General features: G+C 55.2%; 1 protein-coding gene across 5 annotated transcripts in view; it reads left to right on the forward strand.

Annotated features, from left to right (window-relative positions):
- SEPTIN9 (septin 9) overlaps nucleotides 1-24,260 on the forward strand; it is a 213,951-nt gene that overhangs the window by 92,025 nt on the left and 97,666 nt on the right. For all 5 annotated transcript variants that reach the window (XM_035301885.3, XM_008997808.5, XM_008997807.6 and 2 more), the window contains one exon: nucleotides 20,156-20,800. In XM_035301885.3, coding sequence (XP_035157776.2) covers nucleotides 20,156-20,800 — 645 coding nt within the window. The remainder of the gene's footprint in view (nucleotides 1-20,155; nucleotides 20,801-24,260) is intronic.

The raw sequence follows: 24,260 nt of genomic DNA on the forward strand, positions 1-24,260 counted from the left end.
AGGGCTGCTTTGCTTTTTTTCTAAACTACAAAAGAAACCCTTGGCCGCCTGGGTCCCTTGGGGGTGGGTGGGGGAGGAGATCCTTCATTCGCACCTTTGCAGGCCCAGTGCAGTGTGCAGAGGGAGGAGAGTGGAGGCAGATGCAGGTCCCCCCAGCCCCCTGCCCTGCCTGGTTGCTGCTCCCAGCCCCCTACTCCTGGCCTGGAAACATGGAATCTTGGGACAGCAGGGGTGGGGGGCACAGAACTGAGACCCTGGTACGGGAGGAACTCTTCCTCCAGCCCTGGCTATGGCCATAGCAAGGCCAGGCTGGGACGACCTCACTCAAATATTTACACCTCTCCTAATGTTTAAATGATGAAGCAGGCTCCTGCACACAGCTGCCCTGGAGCCAGCTGTCCTGGCCCTGCCCTCCTTCCCTCCCTCCCCCCCGTCTCCCTCTCCCTCCCCGCCCCCCTTCTTGCATTCTTTGTCTCTGACCCAAGTCCAGGCCCTTCCAGCTGTTCCCCCATTACCCACAGGCACCTCCTCTGACTGAGCGTCTCCTTGTTATTTTTCATAACCATTTCCTTTATCGAGTACCTCCTAGGTGCAAGGCTCTGGGCTGGTACTTTGTATACAAGGTCTCTTTTAATCCCCCCCTAGAGCCCAACAAAGTAGATTGAGCTGCTGAGGCTCCAGCACTGGAAACCTGGCCCGGGTCCTTCCCGTCCCACACCTACATCCATCGGTCACTCCCTGTTGTGGAGACCTGTTCCCTGGCCCCTGCCTGAGCGTATTGGAAATCTCAGTCTACTAGTCCTTGGAGAGTGGGGATGGCTGGGGGTCCCGTCCCTGTGGTCCTTCAGGGGCTGCCTTCTGCCCCAGTTCAACCTGGCTGCTCTCCCACTCAGTGACTGTGTTTTTGAAACCAGAATAGCCGTGCTACCTGGCAGGGCGGCTGGGAGGAGTGGGAGCGGGTGCCAGGAGAGGCTGAGTGCCGTGCCAGCATTGTGGGGCTCTCCAAGGGAAGCTTTCCCAGGCCCAGGAGTGTGGAGTCAGAGGGTGTGATGGCCTGGCATGCCAGCTTATGTCCGGCCTTACCCTTGTCCACACAGCAGTGTAGGGGAGTCAGCCTCTCAGTGCCTCAGTTTCCCATCTGTGAAATGGGGATAAGAGTAAATCATTGTCTTCGTGTATGGTAAGCACTCATACACATTGACTGTTGCAGAAGCACCACAGTGAACCCTTCTTAGCTGTCTGCTACGTGCCAGGCAGGGTGCCAGGCCCTAGTGGAAAGGGGACAATGATGGGCTAGCTGGCTCCTGACCTCGAGGGCTGTCGAGTGTGGAGGAAGGCGCCGGCTGCCCTGGCTGTGACCCGGAGTGGGGCTTGAGGCTGGCTGGAGGCTGCCTCTCTCTCCTGCCTGTGTTCCAGGGCAGGGTGTTAAACTGGGTTTTATCATGGATTTCCAAGGCCCTGCCTGTGGGACCTTGGGCAGGTTTTGGGACCTTGTGACCATGTTCCCCTTGTCGTCAGGTCTTTGTCCTCATTGGTGCCCGGCACGCAGTGGCTTCTGCATGTCCTTCGGTGTGTGACCGACCCTGGAGCTGAGGCTTGGCAGCTAAGGCTGGTTGTTGTCCTTGGATAACTTGTCCTGGGAAGGTGGGGGCAGGGCGGGGCTGTGAGCTGGCAACTCCAAGTCCCCAGCACCATCCAGTTGGAGGCTTTCCTCTGCAAGATTCTCTAGGCGAGGGATGAGGATTTGGGGGAGATGAGGCTTGTGAGTCTTCCGGAGGCAGAGGTCCACAGTTGCAGCTCCCCAGAAACCCTCCACGGTGCCCAGGCTCACCCAGCACTCCTGAGCCAGAACCACCGAGAGTTGGGGACCAGCAATCCAGTTTTCAGTAAGATCCAGATGTGATTCTTCTGTACAGTCAGAGCTGAGAATGACATATCTGGAATTAGGGCATTAGAACTACAGAGGAAACGAGAGAACGGGCCCAAAATGTGTAGGAACCTCAGTTACATAGCACCACGTGGAGAAAAGCACCCAGCACCGTCACCATATGAACCTATTTCAAACACACACACACACACACACACACACACACACACACGGCCTCAGCATTGTCACTATATGAACCTGTTTCCAACACACACACACACACACGACCTCAGCATTGTCACTATATGAACCTGTTTCCAACACACACACACACACGGCCTCAGCATTGTCACTATATGAACCTGTTTCCAACACACACACACGGCCTCAGCATTGTCACTATATGAACCTGTTTCCAACACACACACACGGCCTCAGCATTGTCACTATATGAACCTGTTTCAAACACACACACACACACACACACACACACACGACCTCAGCATTGTCACTATATGAACCTGTTTCAAACACACACACACACACGACCTCAGCATTGTCACTATATGAACCTGTGTCAAACACACACACACACACACGGCCTCAGCATTGTCACTATATGAACCTGTTTCAAACACACACACACACACACACGGCCTCAGCATTGTCACTATATGAACCTGTTTCAAACACACACACACACACACGGCCTCAGCATTGTCACTATATGAACCTGTTTCAAACACACACACACACACACACACACGACCTCAGCATTGTCACTATATGAACCTGTTTCAAACACACACACACACACACACACACACGGCCTCAGCATCGTTACTATATGAACCTGTTTCAAACACACACACACACACACACACACGACCTCAGCATTGTCACTATATGAACCTGTTTCAAACACACACACATACACACACACACGGCCTCAGCATTGTCACTATATGAACCTGTTTCAAACACACACACACACACACGGCCTCAGCATTGTCACTATATGAACCTGTTTCAAACACACACACACACACACACACACGACCTCAGCATTGTCACTATATGAACCTGTTTCAAACACACACACACACACACACACACACACACGACCTCAGCATTGTCACTATATGAACCTGTTTCAAACACACACACACACACACACACACACGACCTCAGCATTGTCACTATATGAACCTGTTTCAAACACACACACACACACACACCGCCTCAGCATTGTCACTATATGAACCTGTTTCAAACACACACACACACACACACACACACACGGCCTCAGCATTGTCACTATATGAACCTGTTTCAAACACACACACACACACACACGGCCTCAGCATTGTCACTATATGAACCTGTTTCAAACACACACACACACACACACACACACGATCTCAGCATTGTCACTATATGAACCTGTTTCAAACACACACACACACACACACACACACACACGACCTCAGCATTGTCACTATATGAACCTGTTTCAAACACACACACACACACACACACCACCTCAGCATTGTCACTATATGAACCTGTTTCAAACACACACACACACACGGCCTCAGCATCATCACTATATGAACCTGTTTCAAACACACACACACACACACACATACGGCCTCAGCATTGTCACTATATGAAACCTGTTTCAAACACACACACACACACACACACACACGGCCTCAGCATTGTCACTATATGAACCTGTTTCAAACACACACACACACACACACACGACCTCAGCATTGTCACTATATGAACCTGTTTCAAACACACACACACACACACACACACACACGACCTCAGCATTGTCACTATATGAACCTGTTTCAAACACACACACATACACACAGCCTCAGCATCGTTACTATATGAACCTGTTTCAAACACACACACACACACACACACGACCTCAGCATTGTCACTATATGAACCTGTTTCAAACACACACACACACACACACACGTCCTCAGCATTGTCACTATATGAACCTGTTTCAAACACACACACACACACACGACCTCAGCATTGTCACTATATGAACCTGTTTCAAACACACACACACACACACACACACACACCGCCTCAGCATTGTCACTATAAGAACCTGTTTCAAACACACACACACACACGGCCTCAGCATTGTCACTATATGAACCTGTTTCAAACACACACACACACACGGCCTCAGCATTGTCACTATATGAACCTGTTTCAAACACACACACACACACACACACACGACCTCAGCATTGTCACTATATGAACCTGTTTCAAACACACACACATACACACGGCCTCAGCATCGTTACTATATGAACCTGTTTCAAACACACACACACACACACACACACACGGCCTCAGCCACATAGTACCACATGGAGAAAAGCACCCAGCATCGTCACTGTATGAACTTCCTTTACACACACACACAACACACACACATATACACACACACAGACACACACCATAGTAGAGTGGAAAGATAATTTTCAGAATATTGATGGAGGTTACTTGGGTTATGGATTTCTAGATTTTTCCCTTTGTGTTTCTGTGTTTTGCAAATTTTCTGCCTTGTGCCTAAATTCCTTTTCTAGTCAGGAAAAAAGCAATAGATGTTGTTTTTTAAAGCTCATGGTGGCTCACGTCCGAATCCCAGCACTCTGGGAGGCTGAGGCAGGAGGAATCCTTAAGCCCAGGAGTTTGAGACCAGCCTGGGCAATGCAGGGAGACCCCCACCCCCGCTCTTAAGAATAAAAATAAAAATGTGACAGTTCACTGTCAAAAAGAAAAACACATCACCCAACCTAATCTCCCCACTGGGCTTGAGAGACAGGGAAGCAGAGGCCAGAAAGTGACCCATTCCCTGGTCCCTGGTTGCTGGCAGTGAGGGCACAAGGGGCCTAGGGCTGGTTCTCTCGTGTGGTACGTCTGAGGTATCAGGTGGAGCCTCTGCTTTGCCCAAAGGTCCAGGTGGCTGGGCGGCACCTCTGCTGGCACTGCTGGCTTCTGCAATTTTGGCCACAAGGAATGTGGGCCAGAGGCAGGGTCCTTGACCTCTGCCCAGGAGGGTGAAGCGGGCTGGTCCTCCTTGTCACTGCTCCAAGGCCCCTGTGGCTGTGCCTTTGGAGATTGCTGCCCGAGTTAGTGTGCGGAGCTGGGACAGACCTCACCATGGCCCTTGTGGGGTCATTCTGTGTCCGGGCTGGAAGAGATCTTTCGGTCCAGCCCTTCCTGTTCCTCACCAGGAAACTGAGGCCAGAGAGGTCATCTGCCTGGCCTGGGGTGGGGTGTAGATGGCGCTTGTGACTCCTGCATGCCACACCCAGACAGCCCCTCAGCTGTGGGCTTCCCATGCAAGCAGCCATGCTGGGGACGACTTGGCTGAAGCCTACGATTTAATTAAGAGAAGAATGAGTCCTCCTGCACCCTGTGTCCCCCATACTCTCTCCTGTCCCCAACTCCTCCTGCAGAGGGATCTCGTGCTGGGGGGGGGGGGGCGGTGAGTGTCCCTGCTGCTGCAGTAGTGGGGCCTAGGCAGTTTCTGGGCAGTGGAGGCTTGACTGTCTTTCTGCCCAGTGTCCCCTGCAGCCCACGATGTCCAGGAAGGGCAGGGAAGCGCTCAGCCACTGGGAATCCGGGAGGTGCTGATTGGCAGGCCGGGCTCCCGTGGCCCGCAGTCAGGTCAGAGGTTACAGTGCTGAGCTGGGCTGAGTTGGCAGCTCGGGGCAGTGGGGGTGGGGGCACCTGGCTCAGCCCTGGGCCTCTCTGGCACCGGGGTTTGGAATTTACTGTAAACAACTCTTTCAGTTTTTCCTTCTCTCATAGGCCCCTCAGCAGAACTGAGGGGCCCTCTGAGGAGGTGTGACCTGGGAGGGGTAGTTGTCTGTCCACCTGACCCTTTTGGACAGGTGACCACAGGCTTCCTGCCCCAGGGGGTGGGGGAGTGCTGGGGAGGCCTTTCTGCCCTCCCCACAGAAGGAAGACACCTTTCAGGGACACGTTTCAGCCCGTTACCCTCTGGCTGTGCTGGGGGCACAGTGCCAGCCCTGCCCACAGGAGGGGTCAGTTCTCTCTGGGATTTTTAGCTTCAGCCTTCTGTGAAGGGCAGATGAGCAGCCAGAGGCCCAGGGAATTCATATAACGAGAGAGAAGAATAAATTGCCCACTGCCTGGAAGCTGTGACCGGGCAGGCACTGGAAGTTAAACAGAAGAGTGGGACACACAAGTCACCTGAAATTCATGGGGTTGGTTTGGTTAGCCCGAGAGGGCTGGGGAGCCTCTGGTACCAGGCTTAGCAGGGGAGGAAGCCTCTGTGCCAGTTTTCTGGGGTTGCCGCAACAAAGCCCCATGAGCTGGGGGCTTAAAAGTGTTCCAGTGGCCGGAAGTTCAAAACCAAGGTGTTGACCAGGCTGATCCTTCGGGGACTCTGAGGGAGGCTCTGGCCCAGGCCTCGCTCCCAGCTTTTGTGGCTCCAGACGCTCCCGGGCATGCAGATGCGTCACACCACTCCCTGCTGTGTGTTCACGTGGCCTTTGCTCTGTGTCTCTGTGTCTTCTAAGGATGCTTTTCATTGCATTGAGAGCCCACCCTAAACCCAGGGTGCTCTCGTCTTGGGATCCTTGACTGCACCTGCAGAGACCCTATTTCAACCCTGTCAGAATCACAGGGGTCACTATTCAGTCCACTGCAGCAGTTGACCTTAGGGGGAGCAGAATGTTCTAGGCTTGGGGTGAGTGGAGGGAGCGCTGGGTGGGGAGTAGGAGGCCGGGCTCAGAGGCCCCATGGGTCTCCTCTGTCTGATGAGGGCATGGTGAGGTTCTCATCTCTGGCCCTCTGAATGGCGGCTGCCTCTGAGGAGACGCTTTTCCCTGGACCTGCCCCTCTAGAAACCCCCACTTGGGTCCAGGTCCCAAGGTTTATGGTCAGAGGGGTTTGTCTCTGCCACTCTTGATGGACGAGTGTGGAACAGGAGTGAGAGTGGAACACTTGTCATTTCTGTGGACAGATTCCGGAGGAGGCTCATGCGTCTGCCGCTGGGGAAGGTGCACGATGTAGCCAGACCAACCCTGTTCCCAAAGCTTCACCTCCCCAGAAGCAGGTGGTATTCCCCGGACTTCACAGCCACTGCTCTACCCCATATCCCTCTCTTGTAGGCCCCCTGGTCGCAGCACCCACTCCTCCTTGGGTTCCGGCCCCCCACGAGGCTTCTGGGCTGAGGTATGGGGCCCCCTGGCTGTGTATGGCTCTTGGGGTATACCAGGGGCCACCCGGGGGCCCATCCTGCCCGCTAGGTTTCCAGGTAGCTTTTTGAGTTCTGGCTTCATGGAGTTTCCCAAGCATGCCGTCTCAGAGCAAGAGGGGCCCCAGCCGAGTCTGAGAGTCCTCTCAGCCCCGCCTTGGGCTGTTCGCAGCAGCCGGCCAGTCCGTCTTCTGGAGGTGCTCCCCCTCTCCAGTTACCTTCTGGAACCTTTTGCATCCAGTTGTGGTCTCTCCCACACAAAAGACCCACCTCCCCCTCTTATCTGTGACTCTTCTTTGTCAGTCTCTTCGCGTCTTTGAGGATGGAGAACAGGTCCACCTCACCCTTGGGTTCAGCAGAACCTAAACTAGGCGGCTCCGTGTAGGTTCCAGTGGGGCTCTGTGGCCATGGTGGCTCTGTCATCACCTCCAGCCCAGCTTGGGGCACTTTGGGTCATGTCATTAAGTGCTGGTCCCCCAAACCTCTCCCCTGGTTCTGCGGGCCCGGGGAGCAGCTGGCTCCTGGTGCAGCTATGACCGGAGCCTGAACTCTGCTCCCTGGGGTCACTGTCCCCTGTAATTAGGCTGCAGCTCATATTGGCCCCGGGCAGAGGCCATCTGTTGCCCACCCTGGGGCCACAACACAGAGACCCTGTGATTAATGGAGGCTCCACCTGGGCCCACTGGCCCCTGGTGTTACACCTTTTTTTTTTTTTTGCATTTTTTAAGTGCTTGTAACATTTCCCCTAATGGATAGTGTGACAGGAGGGAGGGGTGGCTTCTCTGCCCAGGCAGATCAGGAATGCCCACTGCCTGTGTGTGCAGTGACAAGGCTGGGAACAGACAGGGAAGCTTACCCAGAGGCTGGACCCTCACACGGAGACCGCCTGTGCCTGGCAGCCCAGTCTGGTGCTGCCAAGCATACACTGACCAAAACGCCCCTCAGGGTCTCCAGGACCGGTAAGGGTTCCCAGCAGAGCGTCCCATCCATGGGAAGGGAGCCCTGGGCAGCCTTCCTCACAGGGAGCTGGGATGCATTTCTAAGAGCATCCAGAAGCCTGGGGTCTGGGAAAGGAGCATTTGGGGAAGTGTCTGGTGTTGCTGGAAGGTGGGGAATGGAGGGGAAGGAGGGGCAAGTGGTGGGCTGAGGAGGTAGCCAGGGATCCTTCGGTGGGACGAGCAGACCAGAGCCAGCATCACTTTTCCGTCTCCAGAACTGAGGACAACAGAGATGTCTCGGCGAGGTGTCTAAGACGGCTTAAAGGATGTGGGTGGATGAAAGCTGAGGAAAGCCTCATTTTCGAGGACTCCATCCTTAACGTGTGAGAACCTCAGAGCCACAGCCTATGGTGTTTTGAAGTCGGTCACCTCCCAGAGCCTCCCTCTTGCCTTTAGTGACTGCCATTTATCAGGGAGTCTTTGACCCTAGGAGACCTGAAAGGTCATCTGATCCCCCTCCTACCCCCAGGCAGGCCACACCTAGACCCTCCCACACAGATCTGACCTCCTTGCACTTCTGCAGACTTTCACCAGGGAGGGAGGGAGGGAGGTTGGGCAGCCTCTCACCCAGCGCCCTGGCGGCCCCACCCCAGCCAGGAAATTCTTCCTCTTTATCTGCCTCACATCTCTTCCCCTGCGGCTTCAGCCCATTTCCCCACAGTCTGCTCCTTGTGGAGCAGCCAACAGCTGGTTTAAAACCCAGGGGTTGGGGGGGCGGGGCAGAGGGGTGGGGAGCACGGGACCAGTGCATCACATCTGTGTGTGCCGGATGTGCTCATATTCCCATCACTCTGATTTAGTCAGGAGAAAAGGAAGTCCAGCAGCTTAGTGCGACTTTAAAGTCTGTCTGGAATGACCCTGCGGCTGCCAGAACCGGGGGCACAGGGTGGATGGCGGGAGCAGGCGCAGTGCAGAGGGGCCTTCATCCCAGGGCAGTTGCCTCTGCCCTCTTGGAGCCAGGGCTGTCTTCCAAGAAGAGGCCCTGAGGCCCTGGGAGCGGTGGCCTCCTCTGGAGCCTTTAACCGTGGTTCTGGTTCTGCTCTTCGTGAAGAGAGATGGCTTGAAGCAGAAGCTGCTACGTAGCTGTTCCCGGTGCCTGTCACAGCTGTGCGGTGGCTCCCTGACCCTGAGTGTGGCTACTCTAAGACCCTTCTCTGGTGGGGTGCAATTGTGGCCCCAGGTAGGGTGACCATATAACTTACTGTCCCTTGGGGGACACTTGGGAGTCAAAAGGACCCTTGAATGACTATGGTGGGACAACAGATGTGCGCTGGGGTTGTCCTAGGAGGGCTGGATGCATGGGTCCCTTGAGCCAGAGGAGACATAGCGGAAAGCTGTGCCATGATGGGACCGAGTAGAAGAAGGGCTGGCCGAAGCTGGGGCAATGCGCTTGCCAGGTCTGCAGGGCCTGTGTGAGCCCGGGCCTGATGAGAGGGGCTGGGGCGAGGCTGCTTCCTGCCCGGCTGGTCCAGCTCCAGGGCACCCATATCCCCTTCTCAGAACCGGTGAGCCAGTGGCTAGAAGGGGCTTCGGGATTGACAGGACACTCAGGGAATTGAACAGAAGGGCCAAAGTGGCACAGCAGGTCCAAGGCCGCCTCCCCTCTCTTGTCCGTGTTCTGTTCTTGGGATCTATGTCTTGGGGTTGCTGTAACAGAGTGCCACATCCTGGAGGCTTACAAACAAAGCTTCCGGCAGCTCCTTTTGTTCCTTGGATCCAAGGATCCTCTCGTTCCTTGGCTTGCAGACGCGTCGCCACCATCTCTGATCTCTGGCCCCTGTGTCCATGTGGCTTTCTACCTCTGTCCGTGTGTCTTTCTCCTTTTCCATCTCTTATAAAGATGCTCGCCATTGGATTTAGGGCCCACTAAATTCAGAATGATCTCACCTTGAGATCCTTAACTAATTACGTCAGCAAAGATCCGTTTTCTTTGAGATCATGTTTGCAGGTTCCAGGAGTTAGGACTTAGACATATTGTTCAGAGGGACACTGTTGAACTCAGCACATTTGGTAAACCCAGAGTTGGTGCCAGTGTCCGCTGCAGACACCATAGCAGACTCTGGAAGTCCCGTGTAAAGGAATCCCGTAGAACTTCTTTTCTCTTCTGGAGGGATGGGACTGTGTAGCTGGCCTGGGGAAAGCAGCTGGTTCAGCTGGTGCTGGCTTGCCAGGTTGTTAGAGAGCTTTATCCAGGGAGAAATTGACATTGTGAAGCTGGGGGGTAAGAGCAGCTTTGGAATCCTAAGGGCTGGCTGCTGAGGTCAGCTGCCTATCCCTTTGTGTTCCATCTTGCAGGGACCAGGACTGCCAGTGCTCCATTTCTGGAAGGAATGCTGTGGGCTGATGTGCCCCATAGGCAGGGTGGAGGGTCCCTTTGCAGCCGGTGAGCTGCTCCTTCTGTAGCGTGCAGAGGGAAGGAGGGGGCTTGTTTATTTCTCTTGGCCTCAGCAGAAAATCCAACCGCAGGCTCTGGCACAAGGCTGACCTGCTCATTCTCACATCCTCATTGCAGAGAAAGCCAGGCCTCCTGGGTGGAGCTGTGATGAGCAGGAAGGACCCCCGGAGTGCCTGGAGTGCCTGTGACTTCTCAGGTCCAGGGTTGCCAGAGGCAGAGAGAAAGAAGCCTCCTTCTTACACTCAAGCAAAGACAGTCATCAGAATCTATCAGACAGGGAAGGGTCACCTCACGGTCACTGAGTGGCCTCCTTCCTGTGGCACTTCCCTGGGTGCTGACCCCCCTGGTGAATTTGAAGTTTTCAGGGATACTGTTGACACTCCCTGTACCTCCATCCAGGGGTTGGTGGAAATGGTTCAGCCTTTTCCTCCTTGCCTAAAGGCACAGGTCAGACCCTTGGTAAGACTGGGCATTGAAAGGTTGGCCTGCATCCACTTGGAGGGTCAGGGAGCAGGGGCCGTGTGGACGATGCCCCAAGCCCCAGGCCTCAGTCATCGGCCACGTGTGCAGATAAGCCTGGGCAGTCAGCAACCCTTGGCCACCAGGCTGGCCTCCTGCAGAATGGGTCAGCACTGGAGGCGGGTCTTAGCTGCTGGCGCCCTGGCCTGGTCTGGCCTGGCCTTGGGAAGGCAGAGGGGGAGGGGCCTGGGAAGGGGATTGATCGGGGCTGATGGCACCACTTTTCTTCCCTCCCAGACCCTCAGCAGGTTTGAAATATCTGGCTGCAGCCCTCTAAGGAGGGAGGGAGTGCCTCCTCTGCCTTCATGTGGACTTTGCCTTCTGTCCGTGTTGTCCTTGTCCCTAAACAAACGTGGCTCTCTGTGGGGCACCGGGGGACGGCCTCCACTGACAGTGCTGTTACCTGGCTTCCCTTTGCAGGCTCCACTCAGCTTCACTGTACCTATTTTAAGCCCTTCCTTTTGGACTGTTTTGCTTCCTGAGAACATACCCCTCCCCATCACCCCAACTGTGTCCTCCTGCCTGTCCAGAGCCTGCTCTACCTGCCCCAGTAGCCACCTGCCTCCTCCGCTGAGCAACCCAGACCAGGGCTGGGGCTAATTTTGTCCCTCCAGAAGCAGATCCTGAGACAGAGATTTCAGTGGGAGATGTCTAAATGTGGGAATGGGCCAGGCAGGGAATCCAGTCAATGAAGGCTGTGTCATCAGCTCATTGTGACCACAGGTGGCTACTCAGCCTCCATAGCGGGCAGCACTGGGAGACCGTAGACCGTGCCCTCAGTCTTGTCCCACCTGGGTTGGGGAAGGGACCTGGGGTAATGATACTTCCATTCTTGGCCAAAGGCTACACTGTTCAGTCCTTCTGGCCTTCTGAGGGGCTTGGGCTCTAGGTAGCCACCAGGAGAGGCTCTGGGCTGAGACACAGAAATAGGCTATGTGAAGTCAGCAGGTATGATTGCAGTAAGACCAGGACAGCCTTGGCCAACAGCAAGATGACCACACATGTCAGCATGCGTACCCCCCACGGGGTGCTCACTCAGGAGATGGTAATTACGCTAGCAACAATCATCCTTGCCACGTGCCGTGCCTGCCCTGGGGCACCTTATTACCCCATCACCTCCTACAGCAGGTGACACGTGAGGACGCTGAGGCTCAGGGTAGACCCTGGTTATGTCACTCTCCTGTTTGTGTCTCCTGCTCTCAGCCCTGAAATAAAGAGCACAGTCCCTGTGCAGGCCCGTATGTCATCTCTAGCCCCGGGGGGGTCCTTAAGCTCCTCCAAGGCACACCAGGCCTTTGACCTCCTCCCCTCAAGTGCTAGATAAATAGGACGGGAAGGAGCCCTCGCAGCTGGACCCCACTCTGCTAGTGCCATGGCCCTGCCCGACTCCCCACCCAACCCCACACAGATCAGGGACCTGTGCCAAGGTCCAGCATCACAGGAGAGTGAAGACAAGGAGAGTGCCCACGGGGTGTGTGCTGCTGGACTGGCTCTGTAGGTCCTAAGTGTTGTGGGTGGTTACCTGCCAGGTGGGGTTTTCCTGTGGCTTTTTCCTGCAGGCTCAGGGTAGCGTACACTGTCCGGGTTCCTTGGGCCCTGACCCTGGCTCCCAGGTACCTAGGGTCAGAACCTGCATTGCTGCTGCTCGGAGGAGACCCAGTCTGACCAGGGCTGGCGTTCCTGGAGCCTGAGTTTGGAGTTCCACCCAGCCCTGGGCAGAGGCCCTGTTGTCCTGTCCTGCGAGAGCGGAGCTGCACATGAGTTTGTTCTGACTTGGGTTCTAGCATTTCTTTGCACGACACTGTCCCAGGCTGCAGCAGGCCTTTGTGGCTCTCGTGGTGTCCCCTCCCCAGATGGAGGCCCGGTATGTGCACCAGGAAGTGCTTGATCTGGTTTCAGGAGCTGGGAGCAGTTTGCTGGGCAGCCTGCGGTCAGAGCAGCGGCCTTAACAATGGCCCCTTGTGCGGCACATTCCTCTCTAAACAGGCCCAGATCCCGGCTGCTCCTGCTTTGACCCCCCATGGGCATGGAGGGGAACGTTTGTTTCCGGAGGGAGGCCCACTGTGGCCTGTTTTTGTGTAGCGGCTGAGTCCGTAGGTGCTTGCTGACAGAAGAAGCCCTGTGCCCATCCTGGACTGTGAGATGTTTTTCGGGAGGTGGGGATGGGGATGGGCTGGCCTGCAGTTATCCACACCCTCCAGCTTGTTGGCATCAAGGTCTGTGTGTAGCTTTTTATACATTATTTTTCCCAAGATGGAGTCTTGCCATGTTGCCCGGGCTGGTCTCAAACTCCTGGCTCAAGCCATCCTCCTGCCTCAGCTTCCCAAAGTGCCAGGATTACAGGTGTGAGCCACTATGCCCAGCCGGTACCATGGGGTATTTTTAAAGAACAATATCTATTATTTTATTCCATGAGAATGCTAGGTGACCCACATGTAGTGTAAGCATCTCAGAAGGCAGGAAATTGTAACAAGGAACACCCACCACCATTCATTCCATCCAGAGATCGTTATTCTCTGTGCGGGTATGAGTGTGTATGTGTGCGTGCAAACTGCACATGTGTGTATGAAATGGAATTAGGATTGTCGTATACATCTTGTGTCCTGCTATTTTTACTTAATATCCTCAGCATTTCTCATCTTCAAAAATGTGATTTTGATGATGGTGCAGGCCTTTGACATATGGGTTTAGAAAATCTGAGGAAACGCGGATTGTTTCCAGGGTTTGTGAGTTTAATGCTGATGGAAATGTCCTCGTACATAAATCTTTCTGTACTTCTGATTTTTTTCCCTGGGATAAATTCCCAGAAGTGGGTCATAGCACACGAATGAGCTTCAGGCTTTTGGAACAAGTTGATCTCGGTGGGGAGTGGAGAAAGGACCAAGGGAGGCTTTTGGGAGCCCGCAGGGTTGGAGCCTGGCTTTGGGGAACTTGAATTCACAGATGTAGGAGACCGCTGGCAAAGCTGGGAACCTCCTGCCCTCTGGGGGGTGACACTGTTTTACTTTCCAGTGGCAGTGTGGGGAACCTCCCGACATGACCTGGCCCCGCATCTTTCCAATACTCTGCACAGTCCACCATTCTGATGCTCAGCTGGGAGCCTGTTTTTTTTTGATGGAGTTTCGCTCTTTTGCCCAGGCTGCAGTGCAATGGCGCGATTTCGACTCACTGCAAACTCTGCCTCCCAGGTTCAGGCGATTCTCCTGCCTCAGCCTTCTGAGTAGCTGGGATTATAGGCATGCGCCACCACGCCCGGCTATTTTGTATTTTTTTAGTAGAGACAGGGCTTCTCCATGTTGGTCAGGCTGGTCTTGAACTCCTGACCTCAGGTGATTGCCTGCTTAGGCCTCCTGAAGTGCTGAGATTACAGGCGGGAGCCACTGTGCCTGCCAGCTGGAAGCTCTTGTATGTCCTTTGGTTGCATTAACTCCTTGCAGGCAGAGGAGGAAGCTGTCCGAGCTCCTTCCGTTGCGTGGGTCCTGTGAAAACCACTCCTCTGCCTAGTTGGTCCCATGGATCTGTGCAGTCACATGGGGTCTAAAATCTCCAAAATGACAAGCTCTAGAATACTCTGGCTTCTATGGGTGAATACAGACACCCCTTGGGTGCCTCTCCCTCCATAGGGAAGACGGAGATGAATAAAGTGACAAGGACCTGCCCCCACGAAGGTTATACGGGTTCCCTGTGAGGGTGGTGGCAGGGGCTTTCAAGGAGGTCTGGACATTGGGAAGACTGGGGGGACTGTGTATGTGAGTGTAGGACCCAGGGCATAGTTTTAGGACTCTGATGGGGGAGGAGATGCTGGGGGACATCTCCTGGTGACAGGCATCTCTTAATGTTTCCCAGCTGGGTACTACTCACAGTGTCCTCCGTGGGGAGGCAGTTGCCCATGAGGCGTCCCTGGCAGGGATGATCTTGTTTCACTGCCAAATATCCCAGCAATGAAACAAGAATCTAGAGTGATGTGATTCCTCCGATGACTCCTCCAACCATCTGGGGTTTTGTGTGACTCCAAGAAGGGGAAAGGAGGCAGCATTCGCTCCTCTGCGCTCCTGTTTCGGCAGCTCTGGAGCGGCCACGTGTCCGCTGGCCCACAGTGGGCCATTTGTTGAGTGTGAGTGTGGTGGGATTGGGGCTGGGCTGGAGAGCAGGTGCCCACACCGACAAGACTGGCCCTGGCCATGGTGCAGCCCAGGGGTTCCTCTTCCCAGGAGTCTCCTTGTGAGTGGCCTGGGGCTGCCAGAACAAATTACTGGAAACTAAGTGACCCAACAACAAAGATTGATTTGCTCATGGTTCTGGAGCCAGAAGTTTGAAATCCAGGTATTGGCAGGGTCACGTCCCTCCGACAGCTCAAGGGGATGACCCTTCCTTGCCGCCTCCAGCCTCTGTGGGCTCAGGCGCTCCTTGGCTCGGGCAGCATATCTGCAGTCTCTGCCCTGTCATCACCGTGTCTCCCTGTGTCCTGAGTCCTGCTCTGCCTTTCTCCTAAAAGCACACCGAGCACTGCATTTAGAGCCCATCCAGAATCCAGGAGAGTCTCATCCCGGGGTCCTTAATCAGGTCTGCAAAGACCCTTTTTCCAAATAAGGTCACATTCCTGGGTTCTTGGGGTTAGGTCTTGGACATGTCTTGATGGGGGTCACTAGTCAACCCTCTGCAGAACCTCAGAGGAAAGTGAAGCTTCGAAGGCTGAAATGGGGGTGAAGGTCTAGTGCTTCCTTCCTCCCTGGGGGCTTCCTCAGGGCTTGTGCCTATCCTGCGATCCAGCCTTTTTTTTTTTTTTTTTTTTTTTTTTGACGATGTCTTGGTTTGTTGCCCAGGCTGGAGTGCTGTGGCACGATCTGGGCTCACTGCAACCTCCGCCTCCCTAGTTTAAGCGACTCTCCCTGCCTCAGCCTCCTGAGTAGCTGGGATTACAGGGATTACTCTGTCCCCATGCCTGGCTAACTTTTTGTATCTGTAATAGAGATAGGGTTTCACTATGTTGGCTGTACTGGTCTCGAACTCTTGACTTCAGGGGATCTGCCTGCCTTGGCCTCCCATAGTGCTGGGATTATGGGTGTGAGGCACCGTGTCTGGCCTTCAGTAGGTTTTGGTTGTCTTTGTTTTGTTTTGAGACAGGGCCTCACACTGTCATCCAGGCTGGAGTGTGGTGGTGTGATCATGGCTCACTATAGCCCTGACCTCCTGGCCTCAAGTGATCTTCTCTCCTCAGCCTCTCAAGTAGCTGGGTTACAGGCATGTGCCACCACCCCTGCCTAATTTTTGTATTGTTTATTAGAGCTGGGGTTTTGCCATGTTGCCCAGGCTGGTCTTGAACTCCTGGGCTCAAGCGATCCACCCACCTTGACCTCCCAAAGTGTTGGGGTTACAGGCACTGGTAGGTTTTCTAGAAGCAGCTGAGGCCTGGTGGAAGGGATGGTGTCATGGAGTAGAGGATATTCAACTCTGTTTCAGGGAGCCCAGACACACCCCCTGCAGCCAATCTTCAACAGTCATGCTGTAGCCAGGATGACGTGGGGAGAGGTGGTGTGGACTGTGTGGGAGGGAAGGAAGGGTCCTGGGAAGGGGCTGGAGGAGGCTTGGCTTTGAGGAGGATTCACAAGAGGAGGAGGAGGAGGTGGCGGCGGTGGCGTGCTTGTTTGAGAGGATGGCATAAACCAGGGTGAGCCCTTTTAGATGTCACCTTCTTGACATGCCAGCTGGCACATGGTTTACTTGGGGAAGATGGACACCCCCAGAATGGGGTGTCTCCTTTTCTCGCTGTTCTAGTGCACAGGTATATTCTCTTGCAGTTCTGGAGACTGAGATCTCCTTGCTGTTATCTAGAAAAGCCCACCCTTGAGCAGCGCCGTTCTGATGCAGGGGTGGCCTCTGCCCCTGCTCTCTCAGTGCTTACTTAGAGCCAGTGGGCACAGGGGTGGTGCTGGGCAGAAATACCCAGACAGATCATAGAAGCTGGACGGTAAGCAGAGGCCAGCCTGGTGAGGAGGGAGGGGACTGTCCATGAAAGATGCCAACCACTGAAAGAGAGGAGAGGCCGGCTGCGGACTGGCACATGTGAGCATTTTGTGCAGATGGCCAATGTGGTGAGGCGTGAGCCACGCAGACAGCTGGGGGAAGGAGGAGTGCTCTGGGGAGGGGCCAGCTTCGGTTCTAGAATGATCCGCATATGCATGTGGGCCTGGCTGGAAAACATCACTGCATCTGCACTGTAGCCTCAATTGTGAGCTCAAACAAGGGAGGGCTCTGCTTTGGTGCAGGGTCCTACATTATGAGTTGGCCACTGGGGGATGACCCCAAGGGGACTCCCCAAGGAGGGTCTTCACCCAGTCTCCCAGGCAGGGGCTTTTGTTTTCTTGGTTTGGATCTGGGAAAAGGCCTTCTCCTGTCTAGTTTCTGTTCTTCAACTTCGCCACACGGAAGGGTGCTGAGGACACCTGGAAGCCGGCCCCTACTCTACTGCTCCTGGAGGACAGAGGCACGCCCTGTGGAGACAGTTTGGACAGGGCTTAGGAGGCAGGGGGCAGACCAGAAGACCATGGGAGGCCAAGGGAACCACATGAGGACCCAGGCATTGAGCTCTGCACTTTCTGGCATCAGCCCGATGTACAGTCCGGCTCTGTGTCTACCCCATGCCTCACTTTCCCCATCTGTACCGGGGGTAATAATATTTTTTATGTCCTAGGTTTAAGTGGGTGGATGTGATGAGCTTGGTAAGCCCTTCTCATTATACTCAGTTCTGGGCATTGAACGGACTTTCTGGCTGGTGAAAGTGGGCATTCAACCTTTCCTCGGGGCCCTAGGGCTTCAGTAGAATCAGAACAGAGCTAGTAGTTTGCATGGAGGGTGCAGGGGGCAGAGTGGCGCCACTTTGGGAGCCCACACCTGGGATGCCTCTGACTCCAGGGCTTAGGATCCTGCTGCCCTGAGGCCACATGATCAGCCAGAGGTCACTGGCTGGACCCAGAGGCGAAGGCAGCCTGTGGATTTGATTTTGTTTGGCCCTACGGTGTTTTATTTTATTTTTGTTTTTAGTTTTTGGAGACAGAGTCTCACTCTGCAGGCTGAGCGCAGTGGTGCAGTCTCAGCTCAGTGCAACCTCTGCCTCCCAGGTTCAAATGACTTTCCTGCCTCAGCCTCCCAAGTAGCTGGGACTGCAGGCAATCGTTACCACACCCAGCTACTTTTTTATTTTTAGTAAAGATAGGGTTTCACCATGTCAGCCAGGCTGGTTGGTGTTTTAAAAAGGGATTGTTTTGCTTTGTGCCAGATTTCACATAAAGATACAGATTTCTACTCTGTTGAGAAGTGAGCAGCCCTGGCCACGTGGGTCCCAGGTCCTTTAGGGCAGTGATGGAGCTAAGACAGGGCCTGTGACAACCGAGAGTTCCTTGGAGTCCATGTGGCCCCCTGCCCAGCTTCTGGTGGGGATTGAGCTTAGTGATTCAGGATTTTGTCTGTGTCCACCAAGAGGGAGAGGTGCCCATGGCTTAGAGAGGGCACCCATAGGAGTGCCTTGCCCGGGAAACTGGCAGCTGAGGCAGCCAGGATCAGGCCTCTCCCCTCCCCAGCGCCTGAGTGCATTTGGAGCAAGGAGACAGTGAGGGGAAGGCACTGAAGTGGTCCTGGAGAGCTACTGTTGTGGGCTGGAGACCAGCTGTCATCCCTTTTCCTGTGGGCAGGGGAGGCAGTGGTGGAATCCCTTGAGACCCGGACTTGGGGTCTGGCAAGGCAGGGAGTGGCTGGGGGAGACACTGTGGGTCTGCACAGGGGGCTGTACTGTGGGCCTGGCCCAGGAAGGAGCTGGTGAATGTGCTCGCCAGGGAGGCCCCTCCCTGCTCTGGCCCTGATAACCGGGAGCAGCTGGCTCTCATTGGGAGCGTGGTTGCGGAGACTGTGAGGGTGGCAGCTTCCCAGGTACCATCGCCACTGCCTCTGAGGGAACAGACCCCGGTGGAGAACACAGGATGGCTGCAGGGTGAGAGCTGGGTGTTGACATCCCTGCACGGGCTGCTGGTATTGGATGGAAAGATGCAGGAGAGGCTGATGACTGAGGAAGTTGGTTTCTGTGGACTAAGCTAGGGGAACTGGATAACCAGGTCGTTGGAACTTTGGGCTCTGGCATCAGCCTGATGTACACTCTGGCTCTGTGTCTACCCCGAGCCTCAATTCCCCATCTGTACTGGGGGTCATGATATTCTTTATGTCCCAGGGTTAGATGGCTGTAGATGTGATGAACTCAGTAAGCCCAGCACCTCGCTGGCACTCGAAGCTCCAGTGTCCTCTCTTGGTGTCATTGACTGGGTTTTATTCCCGCTGCGGTTCTGATTGGTTATGGTTGTGGTCACTTATGATTGGAAGTGTGTCCCCCACTGCGTCTGGTGGTGTCTGGGTGTGTGCCTTGGCTGGAGGTGAGGAAGGATAAAGATAGCCACAACAAAAAGAAAATCAAGGCTGGGCGCAGTGGCTCACACCTGTAATCCCAGCACTTTGGGAGGCCGGGGCAGGTGGATCACTTGAGGTCAGGAGTTCGAGACCAGCTGACCAACAAGGTGAAACCCCCATCTCTACTAAAAATACAAGAATTAGCTGAGCATGATGGTGTGTGCTTGTAATCCTGGCTACTGGGGGGGCTAAGGCAGGAGAATCTCTTGAACCTGGGAGGTGCCACTGCAGTCCGGCCAGCCAGGGCAACAGAGCAAGACTCCGTCTCAAAAAAAAAAAAAAAAAAGAAGGAAATCAAAATCTTCTCTGGAAGCAGAACGTTCCTATGTAGACGTAGCTGGAGCGGGTTTATGCTGTGGTTTATGCTGTGGCCATGGCAAGACAGGATGGGCAGTTCCTCCTGCTCTAGCCTGCATCTCTGTCCCAGAACCTATGATGGGTGTCCTAGGATGGGGCTATCCCTTTCACCTGCCACGGGTCTCCTAGGATGGGGCTGTCCCTTTCGCTTGCTGAGACGTGCAGGATGGGAATAGCCCCGGGGTCCTCACCCAGCTTCTCCTGCCTTCCTCTGCTGCTCCTTAGCAGGAAACATACCGGAGTGTTCCTGAACCATCCACTCACCAACTGCACCCCCTCTCTTTATTTTTCAGCCTTGAAAAGATCTTTTGAGGTCGAGGAGGTTGAGACACCCAATTCCACCCCACCCCGGAGGGTCCAGACTCCCCTGCTCCGAGCCACTGTGGCCAGCTCCACCCAGAAATTCCAGGACCTGGGCGTGAAGAACTCAGAGCCCCCGGCCCGCCATGTGGACTCCCTAAGCCAGCGCTCCCCCAAGGCCTCCCTGCGGAGGGTGGAGCTCTCGGGCCCCAAGGTGGCTGAGCCGGTATCCCGGCGCACTGAGCTGTCCATTGACATCTCATCCAAGCAGGTGGAGAACGCCGGGGCCATCGGGCCGTCCCGGTTCGGGCTCAAGAGGGCCGAGGTGTTGGGCCACAAGACGCTGGAACCGGCCCCTCGGAGGACGGAGCTCACCATTGTCAAACCGCAGGAGTCAGCCCACCGGAGGATGGAGCCCCCCACCTCCAAGCTCCCTGAGGTGCCCACCGCCCCTGCCACCGACGCAGCCCCCAAGAGGGTGGAGATCCAGATGCCGAAGCCTGCTGAGGCGCCCACCGCCCCCAGCCCAGCCCAGACCCTGGAGAATTCAGAGCCCGTCCCTGTGTCTCAGCTGCAGAGCAGGCTGGAGCCCAAGCCCCAGCCCCCTCTGGCCGAGGCTGCATCCCGGAGCCAGGAGGGTGAGTCCCAGAGCACGGGGTCTTGGATACTGCGGTCATGGGGGACCGGGTTGCTGGCTTTGTCACAGAATCTTGGAGGAAGAAGCTGGATATGGGTGGGGGGTGCTCCCCTGGAGCCCAGGAAGATCGGAATGCATGGGGATGGGGGTCTGCAATCTCAGGGAGGTGGCTGTGGCTCTCTCTGCCTGATGGGGACATGCCATGCCCCAAGTGGGACTTGAGTGAGAGTTTGGAAAGATTCTCTGGGCTTTAAGGAGCCTCCTTTGTTGGTCACCATGGGCTGCTGTGGGCCGTCTAGGACCTCTGTCTGCTGTGTGTCCCAGGAGGCCTGGGAGGCTTGGAGAATGAGGAGCCACATAGGAACCATGGCAGGCTCGTGCAGGGGTGTGGGATAGGGTAGGGCTGAGACCCCTGGATGGGCTCTCACATTCCGGTGGCTCCTGCTTGAGGAACTGCAGGGTACCTGGACGTGTCCAGCAGAGGCCGAGAGCTCGGTGAAGGGAGGAGGGACATATGCCTCCTGCAGGTGACATTGGAGCTCGTGGTCTGGTCTTCCTCCTCCCTCAGGAGGGATGCTTGTGGCAGAGGGAAGGGAACATGAGGAGCACCTTAGCTAACAGGACAAGATTCTCAGAGCACTGGGAAGGGGTGCCCAGACCAGGGGGCTTCGTGATAGCTGCACACAGCTTTATTTGGTGGTGCCCTTCTGGAGAGGGGAGAGAGGACAGGGCCTCTGGCCGTGTCCTCAGAGGGCTCAAGCCTGGAGCCGTGTGACGTGGAGCTTATGGGCAGGGATTGGTGCCAGTCCTGCGGGACACAGCATGTTTGGAAATGCCAGACTGTGCAACATGGTTGGGTTCTTTCTCAGAAGCGTGCTGCCAGGCTCCAGCAGGGATTGTGTGTTAAGGTGCCAGCTGGGTTAGAAGCCCCTCAAGAGCCAGGTTCGATTCTGGGCACAGGACTCAGAACTCCAGTAGTGTGTTCAGTAACCGTTCTTTGGGCTAGATGAACAGCACGGTCTAGGTTTTTGATTTACCTTTTTCTTCTTCTGATTGCTAATTGTGGTGAAACACACAACATAAAACGTGCAATTTTAGCCACCTTGCAGTGTACATTTCAGTGGCATTCAGTACATTCAGCCCACCATCCATCTCTGGGACCCTGCCATCCTCCCAAACAGAGCTCCGTTAGACCAAGCTCCCCACCCCCTCCCCCAGCCGCTGGCAGCCACCATCCTACTTTCTGTCTTTATTATGAAATAATTTGACCACTCTAGGAAACTTGTATGAGTGGAAAAATAAAATAATTGCCCATTTCTTGTCTGGCTCATTTCACTTAGCATGACGTCCTCAAGGTTCATCCGTGCTGTTGTGTGGGGTGGAATTTCCTTCCTTTTAAAGGCTGATAATATTCTGTTGTGCGATGCTACTGTGCTATGTAGCTATTCCTCCATCGCTGGACCCTTACGTTGCTTCCATCTCTCTCTAAGTCCCTGCTTTCCATCTTCTTTGGCTTTTCTTTGATTTTTTTGGATAGTCTTGCTCTGTCTTCCAGGCTGGAGTGCAGTGATCACCACTCACTGCAACCTCTGCCCCCGGGCTCAAGTGATCCCCCAGCCTCAGCCTCCTGCGTACCTAGGACCACAGGTTGTGTGCCACCATGCCTGGCTAATGTTTAATGTTTTTTGTAGAGACGGGTTCTCACCAGGTTGTCCAGGCTGATTTCAAACTCCTGGGCTCAAATGAGCCTCCTGCCTCGGCCTCCCAAAGTGCTGGGATTATAGGCATGAGCCACCATGCCCAACCTTTTTTTGGTTTTTCTTGTTGAATGAGAATTCTCTAGTGGTCAGTGGGCTTGGGAGCTGGGAGCACGTGGGGCCTGGAGAGGGTGTGGATGGTGGGAGACCGGTGCTCCGCATGCTTTCATGGTGTGGAGCTCACATTTGTCTTGGCAGGTCTGAGGCCTGGGACTCTGCATTTCCTACAGAGGGGGCATCAGAACACACTTGACTAGCCAGAGGCTAGCGGGCCTTGGATGGTCGTTTCCAGCCCTCAGTGTGTGAGTCCATGTTCCCTCTCTAAGCTTGACCCTGCGGAGCCACCCCGCCCCACCCACCCAGTCTTGGTGACAGCCTGCCGATGGTGTGGTGTCAGGACAAAGGCATGGGCAGTTTGCAGAATGGCAGGAGCCTGCTTCCTCCCCAGCCTTCTGTTGGTGTGGGACCTTTGTTTGACGTGCCGGATACACCCCCGTCCTGGGTTGATGTGTTCACACTCAGCTGAGTCAAACAGGATGTGGCTGGGGAGGCAGTTGTCACTGGGCCATCTAAATCTTGGTGACGGCTGGTGCTGGATGCACAGGGACATGGTTCTGGCTCTGGGGGACAGGTGGGGGGATGTCCATGGGGATGTACAAGGCCATCCTCCTCCAGGGGCAGACCCAGCTCAGCCCCTAAATTGTGCCAGAGACTGTGCCGGGAACCAAGCCCAGGGACATGTCCTGCAGACGGTGCTTTCTGGAGCTCACCGAGCTGTGAGCAGGATGTGTGGGACACAATGAGTGCCCAGGGAGCATCCCCAGCAGTGGAAGTGCAATTTCATCAGGCCGGGAGGGGAGGGAGAGGCAGGCCACGTGGAGGCAGCAGTGCTCAGAGCTACCTGGGGCCTGGAGCTCTTCGGGGACGGTGGCTTTCTCCGTGGAACAGGGTGTACATGTTGGAGCCTGGGCGTGGGAGAAAACCGTCAGCATCTCAGACTCCCAGACAGAGACCTGTGCAGGTGGGAGTCCAGCTCTCGTGGAGAGGTCCATGAGCTGGGCTGAGGGTCCTGAGGGCCTAAGCAGGTCCGGGTGGAGGAAAGACAGGGAGAGACGAGGGCAGGGCCTTCCTGATGGAGGGGTGATCCTGAAATCCGATGCGAGTGGCTGCTTGGGGGGTCCAGGCCTCAGGGAGCATCACTAGCTCCTCCTCCTCCGAGGCACTGCCTGCTTGCTTCTCCATCCTCCCTCTCTCTGTCATGACTGTTCTGGATATAGATCCAGCTGTCTTCAACTCAACTTCCTGCCTATCTTTCCTGCAGGCCCAGCAGGCCAATCCCCTTCTGCCCCTCCATGCAGGGCTGGGTTGGGAGCTCCCTCAGCCTCCACGTGCCCTGCTCTGACCAATCTCCAAGGCCCCCCGACCCCTGAGCACCAGGGATCCAGCGGGCACAATGGGGAAAAGGAGGGGGGAGGAAGGGAGCTCCGTGCCCTCTGAGCAGATGCCCAGCCCATTGGCTTCTGCCTCTGGGAGGGCATCTGCCCTGTAGTTTGTGGGTATAGGACAGGGTCTCCTGGGGCCCCAGCTGAATTGCTCCCAGACTGACTTTCCCAAAGCACAGCACTGCAGAGATCTCTTCCTGCCCTGACCCTTCACTGCTCACTCACTGTAGGCCCCTCCACTGTTGGTTCATTCTCCTGCTCA

This window comes from Callithrix jacchus, chromosome 5 (assembly GCF_049354715.1).
Source record: "Callithrix jacchus isolate 240 chromosome 5, calJac240_pri, whole genome shotgun sequence".
NCBI classification, from domain to species: Eukaryota; Metazoa; Chordata; class Mammalia; order Primates; family Cebidae; genus Callithrix; species Callithrix jacchus.